This window comes from Grus americana, chromosome 6 (assembly GCF_028858705.1).
Source record: "Grus americana isolate bGruAme1 chromosome 6, bGruAme1.mat, whole genome shotgun sequence".
NCBI lineage: Eukaryota > Metazoa > Chordata > Aves > Gruiformes > Gruidae > Grus > Grus americana.
The window spans coordinates 41,212,315-41,226,101 of record NC_072857.1 but is presented as its reverse complement, the minus strand read 5'-3'; the positions used below and the strand labels follow the sequence as shown (position 1 = coordinate 41,226,101).

Below are 13,787 nucleotides of genomic sequence, written 5' to 3'. Positions count from 1 at the left end.
GTAAGTGGATTTAAAGTTTATTGGATCCAGAAGTTAACAAGTCACCCTTGGAAGCAAACACACTTCAGTTGCCCTCTAGAGCAGATGCCTGCATTGACCTCACTGCCTTTGAAGGAGCATCACTTCATTTGCACCAAGGCACAAACCAAAATTTTATTTAGGCTAACAACAAATACTTCAATTCCCTTTACATTACTTTGCAAAATAGCTACTGGAAAAAGGCTTTTCCTGAAAGGAAGACTGGCAGCCAGCTAACATGGTGAGCTCAAATTCTACTTCTCCTTCCAACAGTTTCCTCTCCTGCCTCTTCCTCTCGCTGTGCACACTGGGCTTGCCTCTCAGGCGATGCTGCTGCTGCATGGCAAAAAGCATCCCTCCCACAGGAGCACGCGTTCTCCAGCTCTGATGAAGCATCCCTGTGTAAATCTATCATTTCTGAGATGCAAAAACCCACAAGTGTGAAACAATTTTCTTGGTGCACTCAACAAAGTAGGAATGGCACAGGCAGCAGGAAGCTGCTCCCAAAGCAGGAAAGAAAAGGCAAGTTTCCACAAACACATATATTTATACTTCACATTATTGTAAAAATTCTTTGAAAAACATTTCCTTTTAAGGGGGAGCATGATTGACTCAGCGTTGTTTGCTGTGCATGGTAGAAGCCCACAGCTACCTCCCCCCCCCCCAAATTCTGTGGCAAGCCTGGGATCTCAATCACTCTCTATCAGCATTAGGTGATGGAAGAGCGTGGACAAAGCCCTCTGCCTCCTTCCCACCTTCTGCACGTAATAGGAGCGATTTAAACACAAGAAAAAAGGCTGGAAAGCGCATTGAATTACATCACAACCTGAGTAATTGGCACAATGCAGTTGTCCCTGACTTCTGAAGTTGTTTAAGTCTCATTTATTCTGCACTGATTTAGTGTTGTATCAAAGCAGGATGCCTAAAAATGTCCCTGTGCTCAATTCAGGCACAGGTTTTAATTTGACCACATAGAATCAGTACCTATGGAAAGCCACCGATCACCAAAACTTTGGAGGAACAAATGGGCATGATGAGGGAACAGCAATGCCCATCTCTCCAAGAATGGCCTAGAGGACAATGTTTCAAACGGGGCTGGCATTATTGTTCCAGAGAGAAGACCCTACTCAAAAGCATGGATCCCTCCAGAAAAAGAAGGAAGGCTATCTACCCTCTGCAAAACATAAAACCAGTTAAAAAAATCTCATCTCGGGCCTCCCAAGGCAACACTGAGTTAGCTTGCATGCTACATGAGAATCATGTAATATCACAATTCAGGCAGAAACATAAAAACCTGGTACGTGGTCTGGCCGTTTGGTTACATTTCACATGGACTCCACAGGCACCAGAGCTTCTAACCACCTTCTACAGACCCCAACCACAAGGATTCAGGATTCTCAGCCCAGAGGAATAACAACCGAAAAAAAACCCAACCCTTTCCTTGGAAACCCAACAGTGTATAATCTCTTCACATCTCTTCTGAATTTGTTAGAGAGGAAGTATTCTGTGGAGAAGTCCTCCATCTCCTATCACAATCTCTCAAACACAAATTTTAACTTCAAAATACTGATCCAAAAGTAACTTCTCAAAATACAGTTGGGTTGGCCTAAGCCTTCTGTGTGGGAACTCATTTCAGCTGCAGATAAATGTCAGGCTATAGACACTTGCCCGAGGTTTCCTGAGCACAATTTATTTCCTCTTTCGGCACTGCAGAAAGGTGTTATGCTGTTTTTCTCAAGTAGAAACTGCAGAAGAAAATAGAACACCCTTCTGCTTTGAAGTTCTTCATCTCCTTTCCGTGGCTTTATTTGCCCAGGAACTGCAAGGGTCCGTGGAAGGAGAGAGCATCATGTTCCTTTAAGGGTATCTGCTCAAGGGCCTTTGCCATGCAAGAAAGGATAAGAAAAGGAGGAAGCCATAAACGAGAACAAATAGAGAAGAAAACCTGACTGACAGGCAGTAAGGGAGGGAGTGCCAAGACCCAAACCTCCTCAACCACACTGATTGATAAGAATACTTGGAATGTGGGAATGTTTATTCTAGCAAGGTTATCTGATGGGGCGGACTTGGGAAATGGGATACTAAGGGAAAGGGGGAAGCCAAACAAAATATACAGAGGCTCAAACCTGGCAAGCAAACATCACGGGGACAAAACCAAGAAATACCACCTTGTCAGTCACAACAATTGACGGGTTAGCAAGAAACTTCACACAAAGTGGGACTTCACAGCTGGTAAGGATGCAAACCTGAGGTTCAGGAATGTTGGAGAGGGGTGGAGAGGAGAAGGCAGACAGGGAAGAACAAAGGAGGAACAGGCAGAACGGGGTATAAAAGGGGCCCTTTGGGGCCGGTTGGTGCACTTGTCTGGCTGAGCCCTGCGCCTGATCACTGCAGTCTCTCCTGTCTTCTTAATAAATTATTTCTTAATGATCCAGGCAGCAATGCTGGGCAGACAGAGGCCATGCCAGTGCTCAAGGGATCTGCAAAGATGCTGTGCTTGTGAACCCCGAGGGTGTCGTGTGTGTGCCTGCACTAGTGACCTCCTATCTGGGCTGGCTGAATGGGAAGATGGGCTGTTGAAGGAACACCCGATTGCCATAGTCGAGAGCTCCATTAAAGGAGTATGAAGCACTAGAAGCTTGCCAAAAGCAGTCAAATAACCATTTTAGCTGCCGTTTCAGGGCCAGTGGAGCCCTGTGCTGGGCATCCATGAAGTGAGGTCCAAGGAACCACCTGTGAATCAGTGAGGGACTTGGCTAGCATCACTCATGCACCAACAGTTGCAAGACCAAACACAGTGGCTCTGGCTTTATAGTCTGACTCCAAAGTCTGGTCAAACAGAGCCTGGCTTTACCTCCTCTAAATATGGGACCATCTGTTGTTGGTCCATAGGCCTGCCTGGCTTTTCACAAACCCTCCGAACACCGAACAAGTCGAGGGTCCTGCAGGTAATGGCCCCCTTCCCTGCATGACCCTGACTTCAGAGCAGAAAAGAAAGGACCTGGTAAACAAGAAGTTCTCCAACAAAAGACTGGTAGCTCTTATGTTGCATTTCCAACGGGACAAGCTACAAGATGACAGCTGACCTTGGAGTTGGGGTTACGACTGGTTTCACTCAGCACCCCAAACATTTTAGGATTCCTCCTTCCCTCCGCAGGCAGCACACGAGCTTTGCACACTTTACCTAGTGCAAGGGTGGTTCCCAGGCACGAACTGGAAGCAGAGAAGCAACTATCAAAGCTCTAGCAGCTCCTACAAAGACACGCTGCTGGAGCAATTTAGATGGCTACAGCCACAAAGCAATCATCCTGCTCTTGTGAAGTGTTAACCGAGAGAGTATCGTCTTTAAGAACACCAGATTGTTTAAAATAAAGCAAAACCATCCCCCCACCCCCACTTATTTAAGACTAGCAACTGTGCATCGGGAAACATATTTCCTAATAACCCAGTAAGCAATTCTTGTCATTTCATACAATTTATGTTTGGTGTAAAGATGTTATTAAAGCTGTAATTCAGGATAAAAGTTCCACAGGGAGAAATACATTTTGATCTGGATGTATGCAACATTTATTGGCAGTGTTACTTGTTGATTTGTTTAATAAGTTAACACTGGAAAAGTGACTATGGACATGACTGTACAGAGAGAAGATTAAAAGGAAACAAGGGCATTAAATTATTCAACACACTAAAGGATTTCAAGTTTGTCTCACTGCATTTGTAAATAATTGATAAGAATGAACGTGCTGCAAACAAACTGAAAAGAGTTAGTGAGAGTGCAAAGGAACCCTGAAAACCCTGGACTTAATTTTAAATCAAAGTTTTGAAGAGCTGCATGGATACCTCAGTCTTTAGCTGATATTTGTGAGCGAAGCTCATTAACTCCACGAGTGTTAGAAATAACGCAGCAATCGTACATACTTTAAAAGATGTGACACAGCTGCAGTCTACGCAACAGGCAAACGCAGTTCATTTTCCATCATGTTTCCAACCCGTTAAATATATAAGACGACATCTTTAAAGCACAGACCAGTGCATTAAAGCATAACCTTCTTAAACTAGCACATTGTGAGAGTAATAACCATTAGATAAACACCAGAATAACCCTTTAAATATGAGACTATTAATACGACTTCCACAGCACTTGAAGGAGCATATTCCAAGGACAGCTTCAGCCTGGAAGTGATTAATAAAAAAAAAGAAAAAAGTGACAAAATAACTAGTTATAAAGAGACTTTAATAAATAGGCTTTTAAAAACTTGTCTGCAACTGAAAAAGCAAGACTAGCTTCCATTCTCAGAAAGGTTTCTGATAAATCTAACCACTATTTGCATTAACATAATTCTAGCAACTGGCTTTATGTGAAAGCTTCCAAAAAGAAAAAGGATGCTGCCAAACTTCAGATGCACAGCTACCTCAATTTCAGCCTATTAAAAGTATACACTCTTAAGTACAGAAAACCCAATGCCTCATCACCTACCACTGTGGAGCACTTACCAAAGTCTCCAGGCTATGCCCCAGCAATCCTACTGAAATCATGACTTGAAGAGGAAGGTTTTGATATACTTCAGCTTGCAAAGCCCCACCTTTTTTATGTGTGTCATGCTTTCCTTTTAAGGGAGGCACGGAGAAAGAGATAGTGCACAGGAGCAAGCAACGGCAGGATTGTTCACCACTAATGAAGGCAGGCATAATTGCAGCAGGATGCAGGAAATAACAGTTGCAGGTTATTTGTAGGAGAACAGCGATGCCTCTGTCCCACCTGCTGCCAATGCACTGTAAAACCAGTAACAGTACTGCAGCTAAATTTATGCAATCAACAGCACTATTAAAAAGCCAGAAGTATTAAAAAATGCTTGTGGGAATAATTAGATTTTAATGTATCAAAAGATAATGAAAGAGTTCTAAAATCAACACCTATTAATTTAGTTTACTACAAGGTTGTGGAAACACTGGTGAATACAACAGAGGATTTCACAACAACTACTATTTTGACCCAACAAACATTTTACTCTCAATTCCTTAATTTTTTGTCTGACACACATTGGTGTAAAGTCACCTGGTTTCCTTCTGCCTTTAACTTCAAGCTATTCATTTTGGTAAGAGTCATTTTACTGCTCTGATATTCACAGCGACTCCTTGGGGACGCAGATTGTTCCCAGTCCATCCTCCTTGCAGAAACCAGAGCTATCCGGTGTGCTGCTTGGAGAACCTTCTACATCCTTCTAATCACCCGCTTTGGACGGATGTCTCCACCTCCCACCAGCTCAAGCACTCCCCCACAATCTGATTTTACTTTCCACTGCAGCAGATAAGCACGCAAGGAGAACATGCATCCAGCTCTGGGTCCATAAGCAATCCCAGAGCAGTGGAGGGAAAGAACAAAGGCCATACTGTTCAAAAGCCCCAAGAAAAAACAATTATCTGTTGTAACTAAAAATCTGCCGTTGAAAACACAACCATTAAAAACAAGCTGAAGTGTTTTGAGGTTCTGTTGATAGCCAAATGATCGCAGTGCCACTTCCTGGTAATCAGGGGTGTCTCCGAACTCTGCAAGTACATTCTGAAGTGTGATCCCAGAGCATCCAGACCAAAGAACCTGCTGCCACGCACTGGGCTCCCTCCGCTCACCCAGCTCCAGGCTCTTCTCCCCTTGGAAGACAATTAGAGGGAATCATGCACATAGGAATCCTTTCCCAGCACGCAGTCAAAAGGCTAGGACATATAACTGGCTAACCACCAAAAAAGCTCAGGAAAAGTACTTCTGCAGTTTTTGCAAGTGCAGGAGATGTCTTGGATGCGCTTCTCTCCGCAGTCATGGTGAGGCAGGTGCTGCTACTCTGCAAGGACCTGCAGCACAGAGGCGAACCAACCCGGCCAAGTCCTTATGCCAAGGGACACTGGCAGAAGAGGGAACAGAGCTGGATTTTTCCAGCTGGCAGCCTGGCCTCAGAGCAATCTTTCCTTCTGTGATGGAGATAGCTTTATTTACCTTGAATCTCATGTTACCTTGGCATATACGCATCTGCATTGGCAGGAGTTTTCACTTAGGGGCTTAACTTCACACCGAGCATCTAACGGCTGACTGCCCTACAATACACACTGCCCACAGCAATTAACGACTTACAAACACGCACTTCATTGCTCCATCGTCTTTCCCTTTGGCTTAGTTATCGAGTTGGTTCAACTCTGAAATAAGTAGCAATGGACTGAAGAAGCTTACACATTAAATGTTACTAGGATCACAACACGATAACCACACAAAACTAAGGCTTAACTAAAGCCACAATGCCTGTGATTTCACACACGTCTCTCCGCTTCCCCTGCCGTGTCAGAGAAGTTAGCACACGAAACCTACCTGAAGCTGAGAGTAAAAAGCGGTTAAGAGTTTAAACCATTGGAGGCTATTGCAGTTTGCATTTTAGTTGCTGCGTGCTGCCAAACCAACGCAAAAAGTTTTATTTCATTTCCTCACTCAACCCAGACCCAACAACGTGGGATTGCAGGTTCACCATCCCCAAAAGAAACTTTTCCTAGAGCAGTATATGCCAGGGACCTTCAAGTCAGGAGGGACCACCATCCTGCCCACCTCTATCCCGTGTGTGTTCAGCCCAAAGACACAACTGCTCCACTGCTCTTAAGTGATCCACTGCTCCTAAGAAACATAACAAAGACTTGCAGCTAATCCTGAGAGGGAGCTAAATCGCTTCTGTCCATCAGATTTCACAAGAACAGAGTTTTCAAGGGCAAACAGCAGCAATATGGCCATGCATCAACATTACTGAAGGACTGAACGTGGGTCTTCATTGTGGTTTATACCTGCAGTAAATCCCTTGGTCACTGCCCCGTGAAACCAGTCCGGCTGATAACTCTAAAGAAGAGAAACTACCGAATACGTAGACGGGGAGCTCAATCATCCCTTTAAAAAAACGTAGCTGCAGAGTTGGGGAACAAACCCTTCTGCCTGGTCCTATTTCCATAGCAAACCTGGAGAGCAGATGGATTTTTGGGGCCACTTTACTGTTCTCTCAAGTGTAGCAAATCCCCTCCAGACCTCAAGTAAGAAATTGGGCACCACAAGCATAAGTCAGAGATGCTCTCTGAATGCGTCGGGAAGTTTTTAGGCTATCTAGGCAAAGGTGATCAATATTTTTCAAAGACAAGAACTCCTCCACTGGCAATAATTCACACTTCCCAGCATTCCTGCATTCTTGGTCTGAGAATACACATGCGAGTATTCCAAACCTATAAGTAATTATACCAAGTGATAGCAAATACACTAATATTTACTGTATTCCAGCAAAATCAGGTCTGTCTCCACCGCAAAGATTTCAGTAAGAACTTGTCAAACTGCACAGAGTTTGCTGTCTTTCCTAATTCATAGGAAGTATGAAACTCCAGTTTTGGACTAGAGGTGAATATTTGCGAACAATAAAAAAGACGTTACTACGGATCCTGGCTGAAGAACTACGTTTCTCTCACCAAAGAGGAGCGAGCCCTCATCCTCAGGATCAGCATTCAGACCACCGGTGTTGTTATCTATGCAGGAATCAAAACACGGCAAGCGCCTGTATTACTAAGAAATGAAAATTCACATAGATATGAAAACATTTTCCATTGTACTGAGAGCAGAGACTGTAAGGAAGAAAGATGCTTCTGCATGCAAATAAACCTTACGATCCTTTGAAACAAAAGAAAGTATAAAGTAAGAGAGCAGATTTAAGGCAAATGGTGCCTGAAGAGCCACAGGGATTTGAGAGCCCTGCAGCCTCTGCTGTGCAGAAAGCCAGGTATTACGGGATTCATTTCAGTGGTTGGCAGTAAATCACTTGCTATCCCAGGACCTATAAGGGCTTAAAAGAGGCTTTTTATCGGTGAAGGCAGAATTGACAGTGCACCTGTGAAGTTAACCAACATATTAAACCTCTTGTCAAGTTTGTTTTGTGTGTGGTTTTGTTTGTTTTGTTTTTTAACTGAGGTAGTCTCACTTTACCACACCAAGTGAAATTTTTAACACTAAGGAGACTGTCATGGGCTGACAGCATTAAAGTCACCTGTACTGGCCATGAAATCCTTTTTCAGAAACAAGGTTGTTTGGGTTATCTGTTCCCACCTGAAACTCAGAGAGGAGCCCAAGCAAAAATACAGACGAGTTTTGCAGCACAATGGATCAAATGGGCAAAATGGTGAAATTCTTACTGACTGCTAATCACCACCCTTCCCTAGTCTAAATTCTCCCCATGGATCACCAGAGAGAACAAAATGCCAAATACCGTCATAGACCAGCCAGGGTACTGACTAATTACAGAAGCTAAAACAAAGTGTTACATGGAGATTCACAAAGAACATTTCTATCATAGAAATCCCTCTGGATTTATTTTGCTTTGGCTACAAGCTGTTAACACTGTTCCTGATTCTGAGCAGGAAACAGACACCGATGCAGTCACACATAGAAGTTCATTTACTGTGTATGACCTGCCTTCTGTACCTCCTTTTATTGCTTGCTAGAACGACCCACTTTTTCCCTTTTTATCCAAACTGCAGAAACTCACCTTGAGCAGGGATAACAGCTTGTGTGGCTCCTTACCCTTTCTGTGTTGTGATTTTGGATTCATAACCACTGGGGAGAACAAAACTATTTCATCATATTTCCAGCTTAGATACTGCTTTTCTCAACAGCGTTAGAAGAGAAGGGGGAGAAAGGAATGAAAATTATTAGATGTGAACTATGAGATAATACTTTAGCACCTTGAACATAATTAGCATGAGCACAACAAAGCTGGGGAGAAATAAAAAGAATTATCTGCCATTCCAACTCCATGCCCTTTGTCTCTCTACCTCACCTGGCTCCTTAAATGCCCAGCTGTTCTCAGCAAAGGTGAGAAGTTCCCTGTTTGGGACTTTTACCACTTCCCAGCTCTGGCTAAGGAGAACATCTGAAGTTGCTCCATGGGTGGCAGATCAATACTCTGGCAAACCCACAAAAGGATTGAGGTAATGCAGAAGAAACTCTTCAAGTCAAGCAAAAGGACAAGGACAGGCTTCCCCCCTCCTCTTTTTTTTTTTTTTTTTTTTTTTTTTTTTTTTTTAGCAAAGACAGACATCCAATTCCTATTTCTCTGTGTGTGGACCACAGGGATGCACCTACCAGCCACTACAACAAATCTCTTTGCTTTCAGGTAATACACAGAATTTATTGGCTTAACCTCTGAGTTATATGAAATCCCAGTAAAACGAGGAGCTGCAGAAAGTATTCTTCATTGCAAGAGAGATCAACAAACCTATTCAAACTACACCCAAGTCCTACCTGACACGTAGGTGTGCTAAGTCCCATTACAGTACAACTTGGGCAACAAAACCACTGATAGCAAAGCTTCTTTGGGGATCGGGTCTTTAAGAATCTTGGAAAAGCCTAAAGAGCACTTCTCTGTGGAGACAACCACTCAAGAGACACGGTTCTGTGAGCAGGCAACACTTTCTGGTTCCTCAGTTCCTCCTGTATTCAGGAAGGCAGGTGCACTGCTGGAGATAAACGAAGGTTCATAAAAGATACCCAGCTCCAGTGATTCTTAGTCATTTTGAATGGAAAACCTTGTAGAATGGCATATTTCCGGCTGGTTGCTCAAGTCACAAGGATTTAATATTAATTACCGAAAGCAATTTTGTTATTTTTAGCCATTTGCCTTTCCAAGGTACGTAACAGAATATTCTATCAAGTCTACAATGCCACACTAAAGAGAACAAAAGCTAGTGCAAAATGGCAATATTTTGGCAATTACAGCTATTTGAACTGCTCAAAAAGGGATTATCGATAAAGTCCAAATCTATTAGAAGCACTTCTTTTTAGTCTGAGTGCCCAGCTAGGCTCAACTTAAAGAGGACAGGCTGCTAGACAAATGTGTGACCTTGCAAAGAGAGAGACCTAGCATTATGGGACCTTGAAACCTGGGTTACAACAGAGCAGAAAGCTACGGTCCTACCCTCTCTTATTACCTATCCTGCTGTCTCACAAGCATTTAAAATCCTTTTTAACAATTTAGATTCCTAAATGCGGACACTTGTATTTAGTTGAAGTGTGAGTGCACTGCATTTGGAGAACAATGGGTGAAATCATTCTGATATGCATGTTAGCTCAGAAAGCTTTAAAAGTGCATTTTGGTGTGAAATATTAATAGGTATGAACAGAACACTGTCAGATTCTTTCTGTAAAAGCCTTAAAAATAAAAGAAATCCACCAAAAAGAATTATGTAATTTTCAGCTTATGAATGTTCAGAGTAACTAGCAATTGGGCACCTCAGGCTTTTATGCACTTAATTTGATGGAAGTGTTCTGAGAAAGTGTTCATCAAGCTTCAAAAATGAGGAGAGAGGAGAAGAAAGAAAAAGCTTAAGACACTGTAGATCAGCTAAAAAAAAAAATCCCCCCAACAGCCCGCAGCCTCAAACACAGTCTCAATCGAAGACTCGCTCCCACCAGTTTCAACGCAGTAGGCTCGCAAACTGCGCTTTGCTACAGCTACACGGATTTCTTTGCATTTAACTAGGATCAAAATAAAAATGTGAATTAACCCAGAATAATCCGGTTGATGACTATCACAGGGAAGTCTACTGCAGCTCTTCAAGACATGGACTCAGCAATGAAAGCTTTCAAAACCAAAAAAACCCTAGAAAACCCCCCCAAATTGAAAGTAGTAATAAATTCTCGTCACATTTGCATCAAAACTAAACTTAATCAAAACCACCTTCTTTAAAAGGAACCACATATACTTCAGGAATAAAGTATATTTGAATATATCCAGAATATTTAAGAAAAATATCAAGTTAATTTTTTTTTTTAAGGCTTATTGTAACATTGTTGTAAGATTCAAAAAGTTATCCTTAGTAATAACTGGTATCGCTCCCTGTTGTAAAGCTCATAACCGTGACACGCTAAACAATATAGTTTTCTATTTTGAGAGTGGTTTTATGCATAATATTCATAGGCCTATTTTGCACGCACTGAGATCACGTACATAAATCAAAGCTATGTGGCACAAAGACAAGTGGTAACACCGAAGAAAAAGCTTTCATAAATTTGGATTTAATCAAAAAAACCCGCTCCGTTGAAGAAGTACATCTTTTACAGAGACATATTACTAACATATGCTGTCAAATTCATCTGATCATATTCAGTCAAAGTGAACATACGCTTGTGACTATTTCAGTCTGCGTCCTCTGGAAACTGGATGTAACGTGCACACCTTGCACATCTATTCACATTTCACACCACTATGCAGATAACCATGTGCATCGCCAGTAGGCATTTCATTATCCCCCACTTAATCAGAAATCCAAACACAGTATCTTGGATAAAATGCCTTTACTCCATGGAAATCACAGAATCAGAGTCACGTAAGTGGAAAGGTACCTCTAGAGGTCCTGGTAAATCAGAACTGAACTACGCACGGCTCAATATCTCAAAGAACATAAATCCCACAACCTCTCAAGACCCTTCTTCTAGTGTTTGACCACTCTCAGGACAATTTCCCCCCCCACACACACACTATCTACTTGCAATTTCCTTTGTTCCAACTTGTGTCCACTGCCCTATTCCTGCACATCTCTGAGAAGTCCGGATCCATTTTCTCTACACCCTCCTGTTGCAGATACCATTAAGATCCCCCAGCACTTTCATCTCCACCTCTCCTCATGCATTATGTCCTCCAGCCTCAGCCACCTTGGTGGCCTCTGCTTTGACTTGCTTCATTACATCCAGGTCTTTGGATGAGCCTCAAACTGCAGCTAAGGACTTTTTTTATTAACCTAGGACAGGATTTACCAGGGAGAGGACCAAAACCACGCAGTCAGGTAGGTACATACCCCTTGGCAGCTTTTAGGAACACGCTGCCCATCACCAATCCCTGACCAGGTGACAAGTCCACCAGAAATAACTTGTCCAAGGTCTGTTGATTTCTGTTTCTGCTTTCCTGCTGCCACAGAAGAAAAAGGGACAGCAATCATCCATCCCATGGGGGTAATACGAAAAGAGTGCCTGGAGACTTGTTCAGCTGGAAAGCATGGTTGGAAACACAGGTCATCCAGAGTGATAAATTCAGGGTGCCCCAACTTTGTGAAACCTGCATTTCTAGTAGCAGATGCTGGACTATTGCTCCAACAGCACAGAACAGATGTTGGCACAGGCTAAATTCACTTCCCAGGCTGCAGTGCCCGTTGGAACTAGCCCAGGTGCAAATGCAGCTGTTGTAAAAGAGTGGGACTGTGAAAGACACTGATGTTTCTTATTCATTTTTCCTCAATTCAGTCACTGTCTGGAGGAACCGACCCTAACTTGCATCCATCTCAAGCTCTTCTGTACAATAACACAATTCCACTGTATATTTTGTGGGAAGCTGTAACCTGCCCCCAGACACTCTAGGATTCCAATAATCGGAAAGACAACACAAGAAAGAAGCTCATGGATTTATAGTTAACCTGGGGCTGATACGCATAGGAGGGAGAGAATAACGTTAGACTCTCTGAGGCAGAGAAACCAATTTCTTCGATGCTGGCAGACACCCATTAAGGTGTGTAACCACAGACAGCACCCACCTCTGCATTGCAACAGCCCGACCACAGCATCGCACGCTCCGCCTATCCACGTCCTTACGGCCTCCCGGTGACATTTCCCAGCGCGTAGTCCGAGTGCACACAGTAAACACGCATCTTTTCAGGTACTCTGTAGTTGACACCTCACTTGCCAGTGGCTCTATTTACAACATGGGGACTCCTGAGCAGACCTGCTGAATGAAAAAAAAGAAAATAAATCAGATGAAGTCCCTGCTCATCGGCCTGCCAAGCCCCGTATGTTTCACAAGCAAAACTGGGAAAGGGATGATTTGACAAACCACCCTTCACGCTTGCTTTGGGTTAGGGAGCTCCTGTTTCAGAGCAAGTACCATATCTTGTATCGACAGCGGCCTTTTGCCTAAGGAATTTGACTGCAGAGCCACAACCATCTCAAATCAGCTGTGTCATTCACCCCAGATCACTCTGAACAACTTGTTTTCTAAAAACAATGTCGTGATGAGAGGTCAAGGACATCTTTATGTTTTGCAACAGAAAAGCTGAAATAGAAATAAGGAAATAGTAGGTGGCAGGGAATGGAGAGAAGACAAACAGACTACAAGAAGCTTTGCCAAGTCCACAGGGAAAAAAAAAAAAAAAAAAAAAAAAAAAAAAAAGAAAAGCCACACTCCAGGCTTGAGGTGGGAAAACCTGACTGAATTATCCACTTTGAGTGGTCTTCACACAGAAGACCTGACTCTGCAAGCTCTCTAAAATGCTTTACATTACCTTGTATTTTGTTCTCAGCACAGCTGCTGCTGGAAAGTCAGTCTGAGAAAAGTAGGAGGACAGGAGAAAACTGCTTCCAAGAAATTTAGCTCAGGTCAAAGTCAGCAAGAACTGCCCACCAAGACAGGAATGTTCAGAAAAGTTTTGAGCTAAAAAGAGTCTGAAAATAAGCAGCACTAAAGGCAACATTAATAGACAGAGCTAGCAGCTCTGACAAGAATTTCAGCACGCAGGGAGAAGCGAGGAGGAAGGGATACAGTCAATGGAAAAAAATCCCCTGGAGGCTGAGGTCAGACTGATTAAGACGCTGTTTCAGTCAATATCCGCTGAAAACCATAGTTGAAAGCAAACAAACACTAAATATACTTTTTGAGTCTTACAAGGAAAAGACTCTCATGGAAAATCTATGAAGAAGCTTCCAAGTAATTATAGATTAGCAA

General features: G+C 42.9%; 1 protein-coding gene across 1 annotated transcript in view; it reads right to left on the bottom strand.

Moving 5' to 3' along the window:
• TRPM8 (transient receptor potential cation channel subfamily M member 8) overlaps positions 1-13,787 on the bottom strand; it is a 79,651-nt gene that overhangs the window by 47,552 nt on the left and 18,312 nt on the right. The window contains exon 2 of the mRNA XM_054830441.1: positions 12,604-12,791. Within this exon, the coding sequence (XP_054686416.1) occupies positions 12,604-12,633 (30 nt within the window). The 5' untranslated portion in view covers positions 12,634-12,791. The remainder of the gene's footprint in view (positions 1-12,603; positions 12,792-13,787) is intronic.